This window comes from Trichinella spiralis, assembly GCF_000181795.1.
Source record: "Trichinella spiralis strain ISS 195 chromosome Unknown Scfld4, whole genome shotgun sequence".
In the NCBI taxonomy this organism is placed as follows: Eukaryota; Metazoa; Nematoda; class Enoplea; order Trichinellida; family Trichinellidae; genus Trichinella; species Trichinella spiralis.
Window position 1 is genome coordinate 8,033,792 of NW_003526943.1, and position 12,955 is coordinate 8,046,746.

Consider the following 12,955-nt stretch of genomic DNA (forward strand, 5'->3'; position numbering starts at 1 on the left):
TGATGATCTAATAGAGAACTAAGTATACAATCATTGCTGTAACTGAGTCAAACATTTAAATATGAAGTACCAAATAGCACTCCCTCGAGTTAAGGTTTTAACAATTGTTAGAACTGCTGAATTAATAATAATATTATTATTGGTAAATTTAATTTGAAAAGTATAATAAATTGTCTCCCTGTTTACTTATATTTTTAGAAATTTTCCAACTGATTAAATTATGATAAAAAAACAATACCACTATCCAATAGCAGCATACTGTGAACAAACAGAGACTTTATCATCAATTGCACAAGACTAATGGCGATAGAATTGATTGTCTTACAAAGATGTGAAGCAATAATTGAAAAGTCATTGTTCGTTGACATCGGACGAACAAAACGTTCGTTCAAAACGAGTCGATCAATCAAACCACGCCCCTGCGTTGAAGATACAATCCTTCACAAGAAATAACATTATTTTCATTATGAAACAAATGTGTCATTTGGAACAACATTTTAAAAATCATTTTCTCAAATTTTATTGCAACACTTGAATAACAAAGACAAGATTTAAAAAACTCACTTTACAAATTGTAAATTTAATTCAATAAGTTTACAATCAGATTAATTTGAAAACAGTAAATATGAAGGCTGAAACTGCTGCCACAAGAGAGTGTAATAAGAAAGTTTGAATTTGCATAATCAATTTCAGGCAATGTTACGATTTAAATGCTTGAAAATGGCATTCTCTTTGAACTTTAAACAAAAAGCAAATAAATCTATCTTTTCTATGCATGCAAAGAAAATTTTTGCTCCATAAAATTGCATCATTTTGGTATCTTTAAAACAAAATCAATACAATCATTCATCTAATCTGATTTTACTGTAAACTGTAAGAGATTTAATAAAACCAAAAGCTAAACAATAAAATGATAGATTAAAAGTAAAAATACAAAAATATATATACATATTACAAGCAGTAACTAGTGAAACAAAGTGAAAAAAATTAAACAGTGCAAAATAAAAACATTCTGAATTAAATACTAAAAAACAGCCGGCTACATTAAAAATAAATCGTTTGCAAGAACCAATTTATACTTGAAACTTTTGAACGAGTAAAACTAAAAGCATTATTTATTAAGAGATAGGTAAGCTGAAATAAAAATATTAACTGGTTTTTAACTTTTAAGACTATTAAAATATTATTAAAAACTATTTTAGTTCCAGTACTGCAATGAACAATTTAAAAAAGAACAAAATACAGCAGAGCTTAATTAATTAATTAATAGTTTCTATCATTACCTGCGACAGTGTTCTAATCTCTGCTCAAAATGAATAATATCACAAAAATCAAAAATGAAATAAACAAATAAAGTAAATAAAGATGCAAAATATGAATAGATCAAAACGTTGGATTGAATATCTGCTCAGTACGCGTTATTATTCACAAGCGCTGATGTAAAGCTACAATGACGCATTCAACAAAAAAGGATTGCATCTAAAGTAAATAAACAAGCATCTAACCCAAAAACTAAACATCTAATCTGCAGAATTAAAATTCTGTAATGAATTTATCTTAAAAAATGTTTTCATATGAAAAAGAATAAATGACAAGTAAAAATTTCATCACTGTTTTTCTAATTAAAAAAAACACAACTTTTTTTCATAAATATTACATTTCAGGGTGTTTGCATTTTTCAAGCAAATCAAAGGCGCTCAAAATGGATTGTTGTGCAAACAAAGCAAATGATAGCATTATACAAAAGCATGCATCGGTAATGTTAATACAGAGAATAAAAAATTTAATAAAAACAGATTATGTATAAATTTTATTTAAATTAAAGAAATCATTTTGAAACAGCAAAAGAATAATAATCAAAAAATGAAAAAAAAGAAAATATGTAATTATTTAATTAATGCAATCAAGAAGATAAATAAAATCAATTTACGTCAAATATCAGTGCTTTTATATATATTTCATTTCAGATGAGTTTGAATAAATTTCATCATCATCACATGAATAACATTGAAAATAACGAATGCATTGTTGTAAACTTTGATACAAGCTGCTATAATACAGTAAACGAAAGAAAATGTTTAATTGAATACTGATCAAATAACGCTTAAAATAGTACATCCCACGCCCATATTTTACATATGTACTACATTTGAATTTTGAACAATCAAAATTGAAAAAATTCAAATCAAACTGTAAATTGGATACAATCGCTGTACGCAGTGAAGAACAAGCGAATGGTAGGTATGGTTCCAAAATTGTGTCCAATATCCATCCGAATTGTGGAAGAAGTAAAAAATTTTTTTTTCTTCATCAAATATACATTACAACTGCAACAGTTTAATGAAGCTGAAGAAACTGTTTGTTGAACAAAAATCAATCAATAACATATTGCCTGCCCACTGTGCTGTCTGTGTTGTTCACAGTAGCGAAAATCGATCGAACCTTTTCATGTCGATATCATGGACACTTGTTAAATCTTTGACAAATTTTCAATAAACAGCCATCAAAATCGATCGAGCGAAACTTTCTTCTTTCTGCTCAGCAACAAAAAGCAGTAGCATTCTTCTTCATGTTCACACACAGAAAGTTGTCGATAGGAAAACATCTGCCAGTTTCTGCTTATAATCTTCTCGAAACAATGCTTTCAAAATACTTCATGTCGTTCATAATTGTACTATTCTCACTTTGATGAAATGTGAAGAAATGATCGTATCCAATTCCAAAAAAAAGTATATTCTTCCAAAGCTCATCTAATTGAATATAAAAAAAATATCTATCCACCTTTCGGTCAATTGTTGCAGCGGCAGCAATTCACCATTCATTTCATTATTCTCCCTCTTTTTCCAAAATTGATATCAAAATCAATTGACATCGTCGATCAGCTTGCAACCGACGAAGATGATTATTATTGGTGTTCATCTGGTTGAATTATTCAATTAACAATGCAAAAAGTTATTCAAGGCTCAAAATTATCGATCGTGAACATCGAAACACACGCACACACAAAACAAGCCATACAGTTTGATCGGAAACGACGTAATTAGACCATCCCCTGGACACCTGGGGCAAACAATCTTCTTCGCATTTCTTAGATGGCCATCAAACGTGTCTCATAATTTCGTTTTACAAATTAAACGTATATTTTTCAAAACAAAATAATTGAAATTTGCTGTACTCTTCACTTCTCCCCTATACCCCTCTTCCCCTCCCCCTCCCCCTCCCTCCCTCCCTCCCTCTCTCCCCTATACCCCTCCTTTACTTTTTTCCCTTCAATTTGACATATCAAACAATGAATACAAAGTAAACTCTAAAATTGAAAAAAATAACTTCAACAAAACATTTCAAATTCATGAAACATTCAAAATAATACATAATATGCACAATTTAATCTATTTAACAGATAATAAGAATAAATTTTTAATATTATTAACTATGCATCAAATAAACTGTTGCTTATTTATATCGTATTATATTTTCTGCGTTCGAAAATTGATCAGTGCAAAAAACGCTTATTGTAAACTGGTATTTTACAATGTTGAAAAGCGTACAAACGATGATGGAACTGGGAAAATATTATCATCATAAATACAATCATCTCTGCTTCGATTGCGAAAAGCATTTCCAATTTGCTCTCAGCAAACTGTGAGGAAAGAAAATAACAAAAAAACAAATTCACAGCTGAAATTATCAAAATGCCCGTTTTCATTTATGATTTTTGAATTTTATGCACTGGCTTTATTCCTAATATTGTTTTTTGTACAGTTCGAATCCCGTTCCTACTGCTTGTCGCTTGCGGCAGCAGTCACGTATTCATGAATACAATGGCGCGTCATTTTTCTTCAACAAAAGCATTGTTCAACATTTTCCCTACTCTGCTAAAACTGAACAACATGTGAGATTTTTTATTGATCAAAAAATATGCAAAGCGTCTAGATGAAAATTTTCTGAAAATAATGAGGAAAAACAAATTGAACAAACACCACGTGCAAAAGCTGGATATCTGTTTCCTGATCAATCTGAACAACAAGCTGCATGTCATATTTCTCATTGATCATTGATCACTCATTATGAAATTAAACTCTTTTTTTACGACATTAATTTTAATTGGACAACTTGACTTCAAAGAAAATATCTACTGTAAAACGCAACCAACCTCTGTTTTTTCCATTGCGCAGACATTAACCATTGACTTTATTAACTGACAATTATAATTCAATAAATTTTTTAACTTGCATATAATATATATAATTTTTGTATGATACTGTTTCAAGATCATGCAGCAGGCATCTCAGGCTGGGTAGATAAATTTACATTTTCTGCAAAACAATTTTGCATAATGGGATTTGTTACAACATGATAAAACATCCACTTTAAAATCTATCATTACAATTAAATTAATAAATCATTCAACATGCAAAAATATTGAACAAAATGATATTTTTTAAGTAATATACTAGTAAAGGAAAAAAAATGCAAAGTCCCGTAATAAATAAATACATAAATATTTTCATATTAAATTAAAATACATTATGAATTTTCTTATCAGTAAGCATTTTCGTGCATTGAATTGATTATTGATGAATTTTAAAAAAATGAATGAATGAATGAATGAATGAATTACAATTAATTAAATCATTGAATCATTGAGACAAAGAAAAAAGAATGAAAGCAAATAATTGTTGGTTTGCCAATATCCTTGATCCTTGTTCAAAGAAATTGTTCTAATTTGCCAACGTTTGAACGTTGCAAAGTTGCAAGTTCTTTCAGCTTCGTGCTTTGGATATGATTCTTGACGAAACTGCACAAAGCGTTCGCAGAAACAACGTGACGTGGACACTATTCCAATATCAGCTCAGCTTAATGCAAAGCTGAAGAAAACAAACTCGAAAGCCGGCTTAACATGACCATCGTCGCAACCACAAACCACAGAGGCCGTAAAGCAAACAAACATCACGGCAAAGCTTACCAAGAGCAGACGAGCAACACGTAAGAAAGCATATAACAAGCCAGTCAGTCAATCGACAAAGCTTGACACAATCGAACAGTTCTAATTTCACTCAATCTATGCTGAAAAATCTTATTCCATCTATTCCATAATGTGTGAACACAAGATAAAAGCATGAAAAATTAAAATAAATTTGCTGAACCACCCAAACCAAAAATATTCACAGTGGAAAGAAAAAAAACAAATACCAATAAACTGACGTTACAGCTACAGAATCTGTAGAATAGAAGAATATGCTTCTGTACAACTGAATAGAAACATTTGCATACCGTATAAATTGCTTCAACATTTCTCTTCTTTTCACTGAATTGTTAAAAATATAAACAATAACCATTTGAATTTTAAAAAATATTAGCACAATAACTGAAAAAAATATATTAATTAATCAAATCTAGATCTACTTTTCATTATCCAATACTGTGACTGCTGTAACAAATGTTATGAATCTACCTGTGATATATTTATTTAATGAAACACATACTGTTAAACTGCACTTCTCTTTCTATTGCTAAAAACTGAAACATTTTCTTATTGCTGCTATGCGTTCAATTTCCTTTAAAGTTGCAAAAAAATTAAATTATACCTGTATGATAATGAAGATTGATTGCACTGTTGCGCATAAAATGAAAACAAATAGCAAATAAAATTTCTTAAATATAAAGTACAAATAGCGAGAACATTTTATAAGTATATGTTTATTATAAGTAATATGAGATATGTTATTATAAGTAAACAGATTACTCTTAATAAATTATTTCACTCAAGCAATCAATCGTTTAATTTAAAAAGTATTTGTATTCATCATTTTGTTATTTGCTTACAACACTAGGTATACAGGAAAAGAGAATTTTCATTTTCCAGTGCAAGCTTACAAATATTTGCAACTTTCAGCAACAATAGCGAAAGTTGAAAATGCATTGCAAGAATGTTTTGTTTGCTACTTGCTTCAATTAAACACGAATGATCATCTTCCTATTAAAATAAGCACATAACAGTGAGAAAATGATAATAAACAAAACATGTTACTTTTGTCATCTGATTTCGCCATTGTTGAATGGTATTTTTTAAATACAATATATTAAATACATATGTGAATTCAGCGTTTAATATTAAGGACATTGATAAAAGTGCAACTGAATAAAGTATCATCATAAGTGAACAATATACAAACATTAAAAAAATTTTTTTTCCAAAATTTTGATACATAAAGGCATTATGATTTAATGAATGAAGGTAGTATACAAAATATTTAATGAATGAAAGTAGTATACAAAATATTGCAAAATATGAAACATCACGTTTCCAATAAAAGAAACTGAAAACATGATTGAATAATTGTTCATGTATGACTTAAGAAAATTTCATTTCAATATGAATCATTTATGAAACCATAGTTCGAACCACCCTCAGTTGGGGATGTGACAAACAGACCCCTGCTGTATTTCAGTTTTGAAATTTTGTAGCGTCTTTTTACATTGCATTAGGGATTTTTGAAAAAGCAATACACACAAGTATGTTTGGAAACTACCTTCAGTACATGGTAATTTTACACGATTGCAAGTATGCAAGCTTCGTTTGTAAAACTGTACAATTTCCACTGAACGTGGTCTTATTGTTAGAATGAGGTGCAACTGCAGCATAATGCAAGCGTGGATTTCAGGTGCTGGCATCAGTCCATTTGCCTCTTCCTGCGCTTGTTTGTAGCAAGGATTGCAAAGCTCGAGTTCGCAAATAAATACCGGTGTCTCGCTTTAGTATAATTAAAAATCTGAGATATTTATAGTTCCGTTCGAATGCGCTGATCAATCTTTGAAATTATCACGCGCTGATCGATCAGCCAAGCTAATTGAGTTCGGATTTCCGAACTGAGGAGACCGAGGAAAGTGCTCAGCGCAACATTGAGTTGAACAAAAACAGTTGCAGGTAAATGAAAAATTCAAAAACAACAACCAAATAAAGATACTAAAATTAATAAATAATATGAAAAAATGTCTATTTATTTACGTTTTGTTTTCCTCTCTATCTCTCAAACAGTGAAAGAATATTTTCATAAAACAGGCCAATCAAATCAATACATGAAAATACAGTACACGTACTGTAGAAAACGAAAATGATAAAAACTGAAAAGATCCGCGAAAAAAATAATAAATAATTGGTGTGAATGAATAAGAAAGAAGAAAAGAAAAGAGCAGCACATACCTGCAATGCGGGCAAATCGAACGTTTGCCAAAATTCACAAATCGCTTCCACGTCAATAGTGCTGTACGCGTACTGTTCAGCTTGCATGACGTGCTCTGATCAACATTATCAAGTTTACTTGATTCTTACAATTATAATTTAAAAAAAAAATTAAAGCATTACTTGATGCTTCTGCTGCTGTCGCCTTTGCCTGTGGCTCTTCTGCTTTGTTTGTCTTTGTTTGCTTCTTCTTCTTCTTCTTCTTCTGTATATACTGATCGCTTTTGTTTTGCGCTTTAACTTTGAAATCAACAACAAATTCAAAATTTGTACAATAAATTCACCACCAAAATTGATGCTCTGGTGTGAAAAGATGCAAATGTGAAAAATGATGATGATGATGACGATGGCCAAGTGCGGATTGTCAGTGTTGTAGTATACAATGATAGTGCAATGTCGGCGTTGCTCCACTGGCCAAGTCGGTGTCAAAGCTGTGCGGTTTTGCAACCGCTGTGGTCGATCGATCGCCAATACATGAACGCCGGTCGGACGGACGATTTTCTCGATTGCCTGATGGGTGATCGTCAAATTAGCCGGCGCCGATCGATAGCTACTCTCTGACCACGGCCGGTTAAGCGCCACCGCAACAAGCTCGTCGTCTGCACGGTATACAGGCTGCTGACAAACCCCTCTGCTGACCGGCCAACTTTACCATTCATTCACTTGGCTTTACCACCGGCCTCCCTGACAACAACCTCTTACACACTGATATGCTGGATATGCTTGTGTAGATTAGCTTTTTCCAGGGGATTGTGGAGGATGGACAATTTTTCACCTACATCGGCAATCGATAAATATTGATTTTTAACTTCAGAATGCACATGCCATCCTCGAAAACGCCGGCCAAGAGCCGTACTAGCGCGAGAACATAGGAAAAGATGAAGCCGGAAAAACGCGATGCTGAACAGAATTTTCAATTACAAATCTCCCAACGCGCCAACAGAACTCAACTAAAATTAAAAACTACCAACAATACAACCGCCACACAATACATTGTTATTCAAATAATATTCACTCACATTTGTAATTTTTATTATCATTATTAATTGATTTATTTATTTATGAAAAAAATAAAAGAAACTGTTTTTTTAATCTCTCCATACCACCACCATATTGCATACAATATACAATATACAATATATTGCGCATCATGATATATATATATATATATATTTCGATATTCATATCTGTACTTTTTGTTCCATTTTTTTAACATTTATCAAATTTAATCAAATCAAATATCCAATAAATCAATAATACATGCATGCTCAAAATAATAACAACAATAATAATAATAATAACAAGAACAAGAACAAGAATTGACTTATCGATAAAGTTATTGCTGCACTGAGTGTGGAAAATTTTCAACATGCAGAAAAACTCCTACTCTGGCCCAATCACAGCTAAGCTCAACTTGAGACACAGTGGAATCGATCCAGCCTGAAACAGACACGGGAGATTAATGAAGTTCGCAGAAAATCTTATTTTCTATATTTATCCCAAACTTCAAAGCAAGCAAAGTTTAAAAAGTCAACTTCAAATCAACGTTCAACTTTAATATGATATTATAATAATAATAAATATTATTTGTTTTATTATTTTTCAAAATCCAAATACTTTCTTTTACTGAAATGATGCATTTGATGTAAATGAAATCAAAGTAAGCATGACAAATTGTACATATAACAACGTTATTAATCAAATGAAACAAATGTGAATACAACGACTAATAAATGAATGAATGAATGAATGAATGGACAAAATTCTTAACATTTCATTAATTAAATAAAAAAATTACATCATGAATGTTATAAAAAAATATTACCGTTGCCAAACATCTAATACATTGTAATTATTGCAATGAACTAATAAATCATAACATCGACAGATATGATTCGGTTTTTATACACAAAATCATTTTATTATCTCAGTCTATAATATGCAAAAAAAATAAAATCTAAAATTGCCTAGTTACACAACAATTTGCAATTTCTATGATTTGTTTCCATCTCCTTGTCATTTGCTTGATTTAAAAATTAGTACCTGCATCTGTGCAAACAATTTGCTGTTTGCAAATATTTTCATATTTCTGAATAAATGAAATGATCTCATGAATTGAAAAAACAAGAAAAAATCACAGACAATCAAAATCAAACCATCTGTATTGCTAAATTACGATTAAAATGAACGCTCAATTAATATAATATCGTTCACAGCAAATGTCAGAAGAAAACTGCACACACAATAACTAATTAACTAAACAGGCTCCGAATTAACCATAGCTTGGTCAGAAAAACAGAAATTTTTATATCAAATCATAATAAATGCTTCTTTGAAACATGCAAAATATGAAACATTTATTATACAATCTATCTTCAAATGCTTCTTACCAATACTGCGATCTGTTATATTGAAAAATTGATTTTCTTTCCCTTTTTCATTTCTGCAAGAATCGACTATTAGCAGTAACGCTTGCTCAAAATAATAACAGGCAATTTTTCTGGCTGATCTTACAATACTACAATGTACATGTGCACCTGGCATGCTTGATTTATATCATAAAATAAATTCTCAATTTCTGAAAATTTTAAACCACAATATAATTTAGAAAATTGCCAAACAAACATCATTTTAATCGCACTTATATATATATATATATATATGTAAATATTATACTTAAAGAAAAACAAGCAGATATAAGATACATGATATCATGCAATGTAATGCATCATTTACAGCTTTTATAAAATTTACATAATATTTTCAACCAAATTTTGTTCAACTTATTCAATAAATACGAATGAATTATCATAAAAAATGAAAAGAACATTATACTTGAACGTTCTATTCAAATAATAACTTACAAAAGATTATTCAAATAATGTATTATAGTTGAAAAAATATTTTTAAAATTATTTCACAATAAAGTTAAAAGGCATAAATTAAATGGAGAATTCTTTCAACATTTTCAATGTTAATTCTTCATTCCATTTTTGATGAGATTATAAATCAGTAATCACGTAACAAAGCATGTCTAACTTAAAATGCTCACGCTAAATTAGTTTTCATTTTCTATTTTATTGCTTGTAACATGACCAAGTTATACTTTTGTTGCTATGTTGATTTTCCATGCATGTAATTCACATGTGCACTTGATTGCTTCATTCCATTATATATATATAATATATATATATATATATATTGCTCTGTATTTACATTTATTAATTTTTTCACATGTTGAGAAAATATTTCACATTAAACCATTAATAGCATCAGATAACATCATATAAAAAGTTTTGTAAGATATTCAAAATGCATGAACAAAAGGAAATTTTATTTTGTCAATGTTTTTTTCAAATTAAATTAATTTCACTACAGAGAATATAGACAAAATAAAATGTTAACTTGAAGTAGTTTTGAAAAATTATCGTTTTAAATATCGTAATTAAAGCCTATATAAATAAAACACTCACACATACAAAGCTAGTATGTGAAATAACTTAAAAGTTTATAAATTTCAAAATAAGTCGCGTATAATCGCAATCGACTAAAACTTTTTGGAAAATAAAGACTCAAAAGTAGAATAAGAAATAATAAAAAACCATTTGTATAATATTAATGTATGATAAAAAAATATGAAATGACACCTTTTAAATTCAAAGAACAACTGAATATTTTAATAAAAAATTCATAAACTTCCTCCATGTACTGTTCGGACTTTTTGCATTCAAAAAATTTTTATTACTGAACATTAAACTAAAGTAAATAATTCGTGCAATTGAAAATGGTATACATTGTACAGTCGCGGACTTAAAACTCGCGGATTTTTGATGGAGTAAATGATTTACCAATCAGAGTAAATGGAAAATTTAGTTTATTTTACAGCATTTTGATGACCATTTACATAGGGTCACTTTCAGAAAAACGGTGAACATAAATGCGGAAGCTGAATTTAATTGTTTACCTTCCAATATCAAGCTAATATCATAAAAACAAAACCCGGAAATCTCTACATCTTATTTACATTCTACTGTATTTATATAATATAGATCTGCAGGTTTAGTGTAAGGTTTTCAATTGTGAGGATCCACTCCATAACAGTAATGATGAAGACTCACCCAACTCAGATTCTAATTAATCATTACTAATAAGAGAAATAAACAAAAATGAATTCAAAAAGGGCTACTGTAAATGAGTGGTTGGTTTGCGGAATGACTGGCAACTGTCCAACAGACCAACTGACTTTTGGTTCTTCGTCTGTTCTTCGCATATATTGTACAGCTGCTGCTGAACGTTAATGAAATCGAACTATACTTGTCAATCAAGAATATAAGCATAAAATCATAAAATAATACTTCAAACAGTGATATAAGAAATAGATAAATAATAAATTTCAGCTAAAACTCAAAATTTCACAAGTTTTTTGAAAAAATTAATGTTCGAAGAACTTGTGAAAATTCTGCATGCACTTAAGCAGGTAGCAAGTGAAGTTTTATAAGCGGATTCAAATATGGTTCGCGCGATTAAGTTTAAGCCTGATTTGGAAATAACTGCGGAACCATATCAGCGAATTCTCTATAAAATGAAAAAAAGGAAGAAACAACTTCTGATAACGATGTTTTTCAAAAAAGATGCGCCGGCTAGTCCATCCACTTTTGGCAAGCATGCATGCAAGAACGCAGTCCCCCCCCCCCCCATTTTGATTCTTATATTCTTAAGAATTGCATTGTAGACTATTATATGTATATTAATTGTAGATATTTATATGATAAATATTTAGCTTGCAAATCAATAAACGTTCCGTAACATCCCATGCAGTTTACAGACAATTGCGTAGGACTATAAGGCATCTGCAAAGCAAATAAACAGGAGCGGCATGCATTCACGGATTTTCGAATTCACGGCGGTTATCTCTGGAACGCACAACCGCGAATTTCAAGGGCCGACTGTATTAGTGACATAATACATGTCACAGCAGTTAAAAATTTAAAGCATTATAAATTATTAAAATTAAATTATATTGGGAAAATACAAAGCATTAATTTCTTTTGAAAAGGTCACTCATAAGTAGTTTTGAAATTTTGAAAATGTTAATCATGAAAACTTAAACGTCAATTACAGTATGATAGAAAGTAATTGAATTGTAAAAAACAGTTATAAACATATTGACGTAAATAATAGACAGCAAAATTAAATAGAAACAGTTGAATAAAATGAAAAAAAAGAAAATAAAGCTTCTTTGTATGCCAATGAAAAATAACTGTAAATTTTATATTCATTAAGTTTCATGCCAAACGACAGTTATTTAAAAAATGCGTGCAATCCAACAGCATTGCATAGCAATAATAATAGTATTGCTTAATCTTAACCGTACAAAAATATAATCTCATTCATCGCTTGATTCTGGATATTAAACAAAAGTAAAAAATGAAATTTTTATTGTTGAAATAACACAATTACCATTGCGAAAGAAGATTTGTGTAAAATTTCATTCAAATCAATAATTACTATCGACTGCATTTATTGCCTCGATGAAATACGTAGTTTGCTTACTATAAGCCATCGGATTCATTGTAGAATAGCAGAAGAAAATTCCATTGCATAATAAATTGTAATATTTGAATATCTTCCGCGTGTGAAAAGCTGAATTAGCACTGCAGAAGGAAAAGTAAATAACAACTGATTTTGAAAAAGCAGCCAAAGTGATCAACG

The 12,955-nt window shown here is 30.0% G+C and overlaps 2 protein-coding genes across 2 annotated transcripts; both read right to left on the reverse strand.

Moving 5' to 3' along the window:
* Positions 1-5,165: 5,165 nt before the first annotated feature.
* On the reverse strand, positions 5,166-7,291 carry Tsp_02002 (conserved hypothetical protein). Its single transcript, XM_003377727.1, has 3 exons — positions 7,205-7,291; positions 6,534-6,723; positions 5,166-5,368 (listed from the first exon to the last, which is right to left on the reverse strand). Exons 1-3 carry the CDS (start codon positions 7,289-7,291, stop codon positions 5,166-5,168), a joined length of 480 nt encoding a protein of 159 aa, XP_003377775.1.
* A 650-nt stretch (positions 7,292-7,941) lies between these two features.
* Tsp_02001 (hypothetical protein) lies at positions 7,942-10,970 on the reverse strand. The gene is made up of 7 exons (XM_003377728.1): positions 10,940-10,970; positions 10,350-10,402; positions 10,283-10,296; positions 9,634-9,788; positions 8,625-8,683; positions 8,165-8,193; positions 7,942-8,143 (listed from the first exon to the last, which is right to left on the reverse strand). Exons 1-7 carry the CDS (start codon positions 10,968-10,970, stop codon positions 7,942-7,944), a joined length of 543 nt encoding a protein of 180 aa, XP_003377776.1.
* Between the last annotated feature and the right edge of the window lie 1,985 nt (positions 10,971-12,955).

Bases quoted from the DNA above. Each gene is read 5' to 3' on its own strand.
- Tsp_02002 (XM_003377727.1), bottom strand. From the start codon at position 7,291: ATGCAAGCTGAACAGTACGCGTACAGCACTATTGACGTGGAAGCGATT. The intron at 6,724-7,204 runs GTATGTGCTGCT...TGCGAACTCGAG, and splicing joins TCGATTTGCCCGCATTGCAG to CTTTGCAATCCTTGCTACAA. The intron at 5,369-6,533 runs GTAGTTTCCAAA...TATTTTTTTCAG, and splicing joins AAAATTACCATGTACTGAAG to TTATTGTGCTAATATTTTTT.
- Tsp_02001 (XM_003377728.1), bottom strand. From the start codon at position 10,970: ATGCAAAAAGTCCGAACAGTACATGGAGGAA. The intron at 8,684-9,633 runs GTAAGAAGCATT...TGTCTGTTTCAG, and splicing joins TATAACAGATCGCAGTATTG to GCTGGATCGATTCCACTGTG. The intron at 8,194-8,624 runs GTTTTTCTGCAT...TTTTAATTTTAG, and splicing joins GTGATTGGGCCAGAGTAGGA to TTGAGTTCTGTTGGCGCGTT.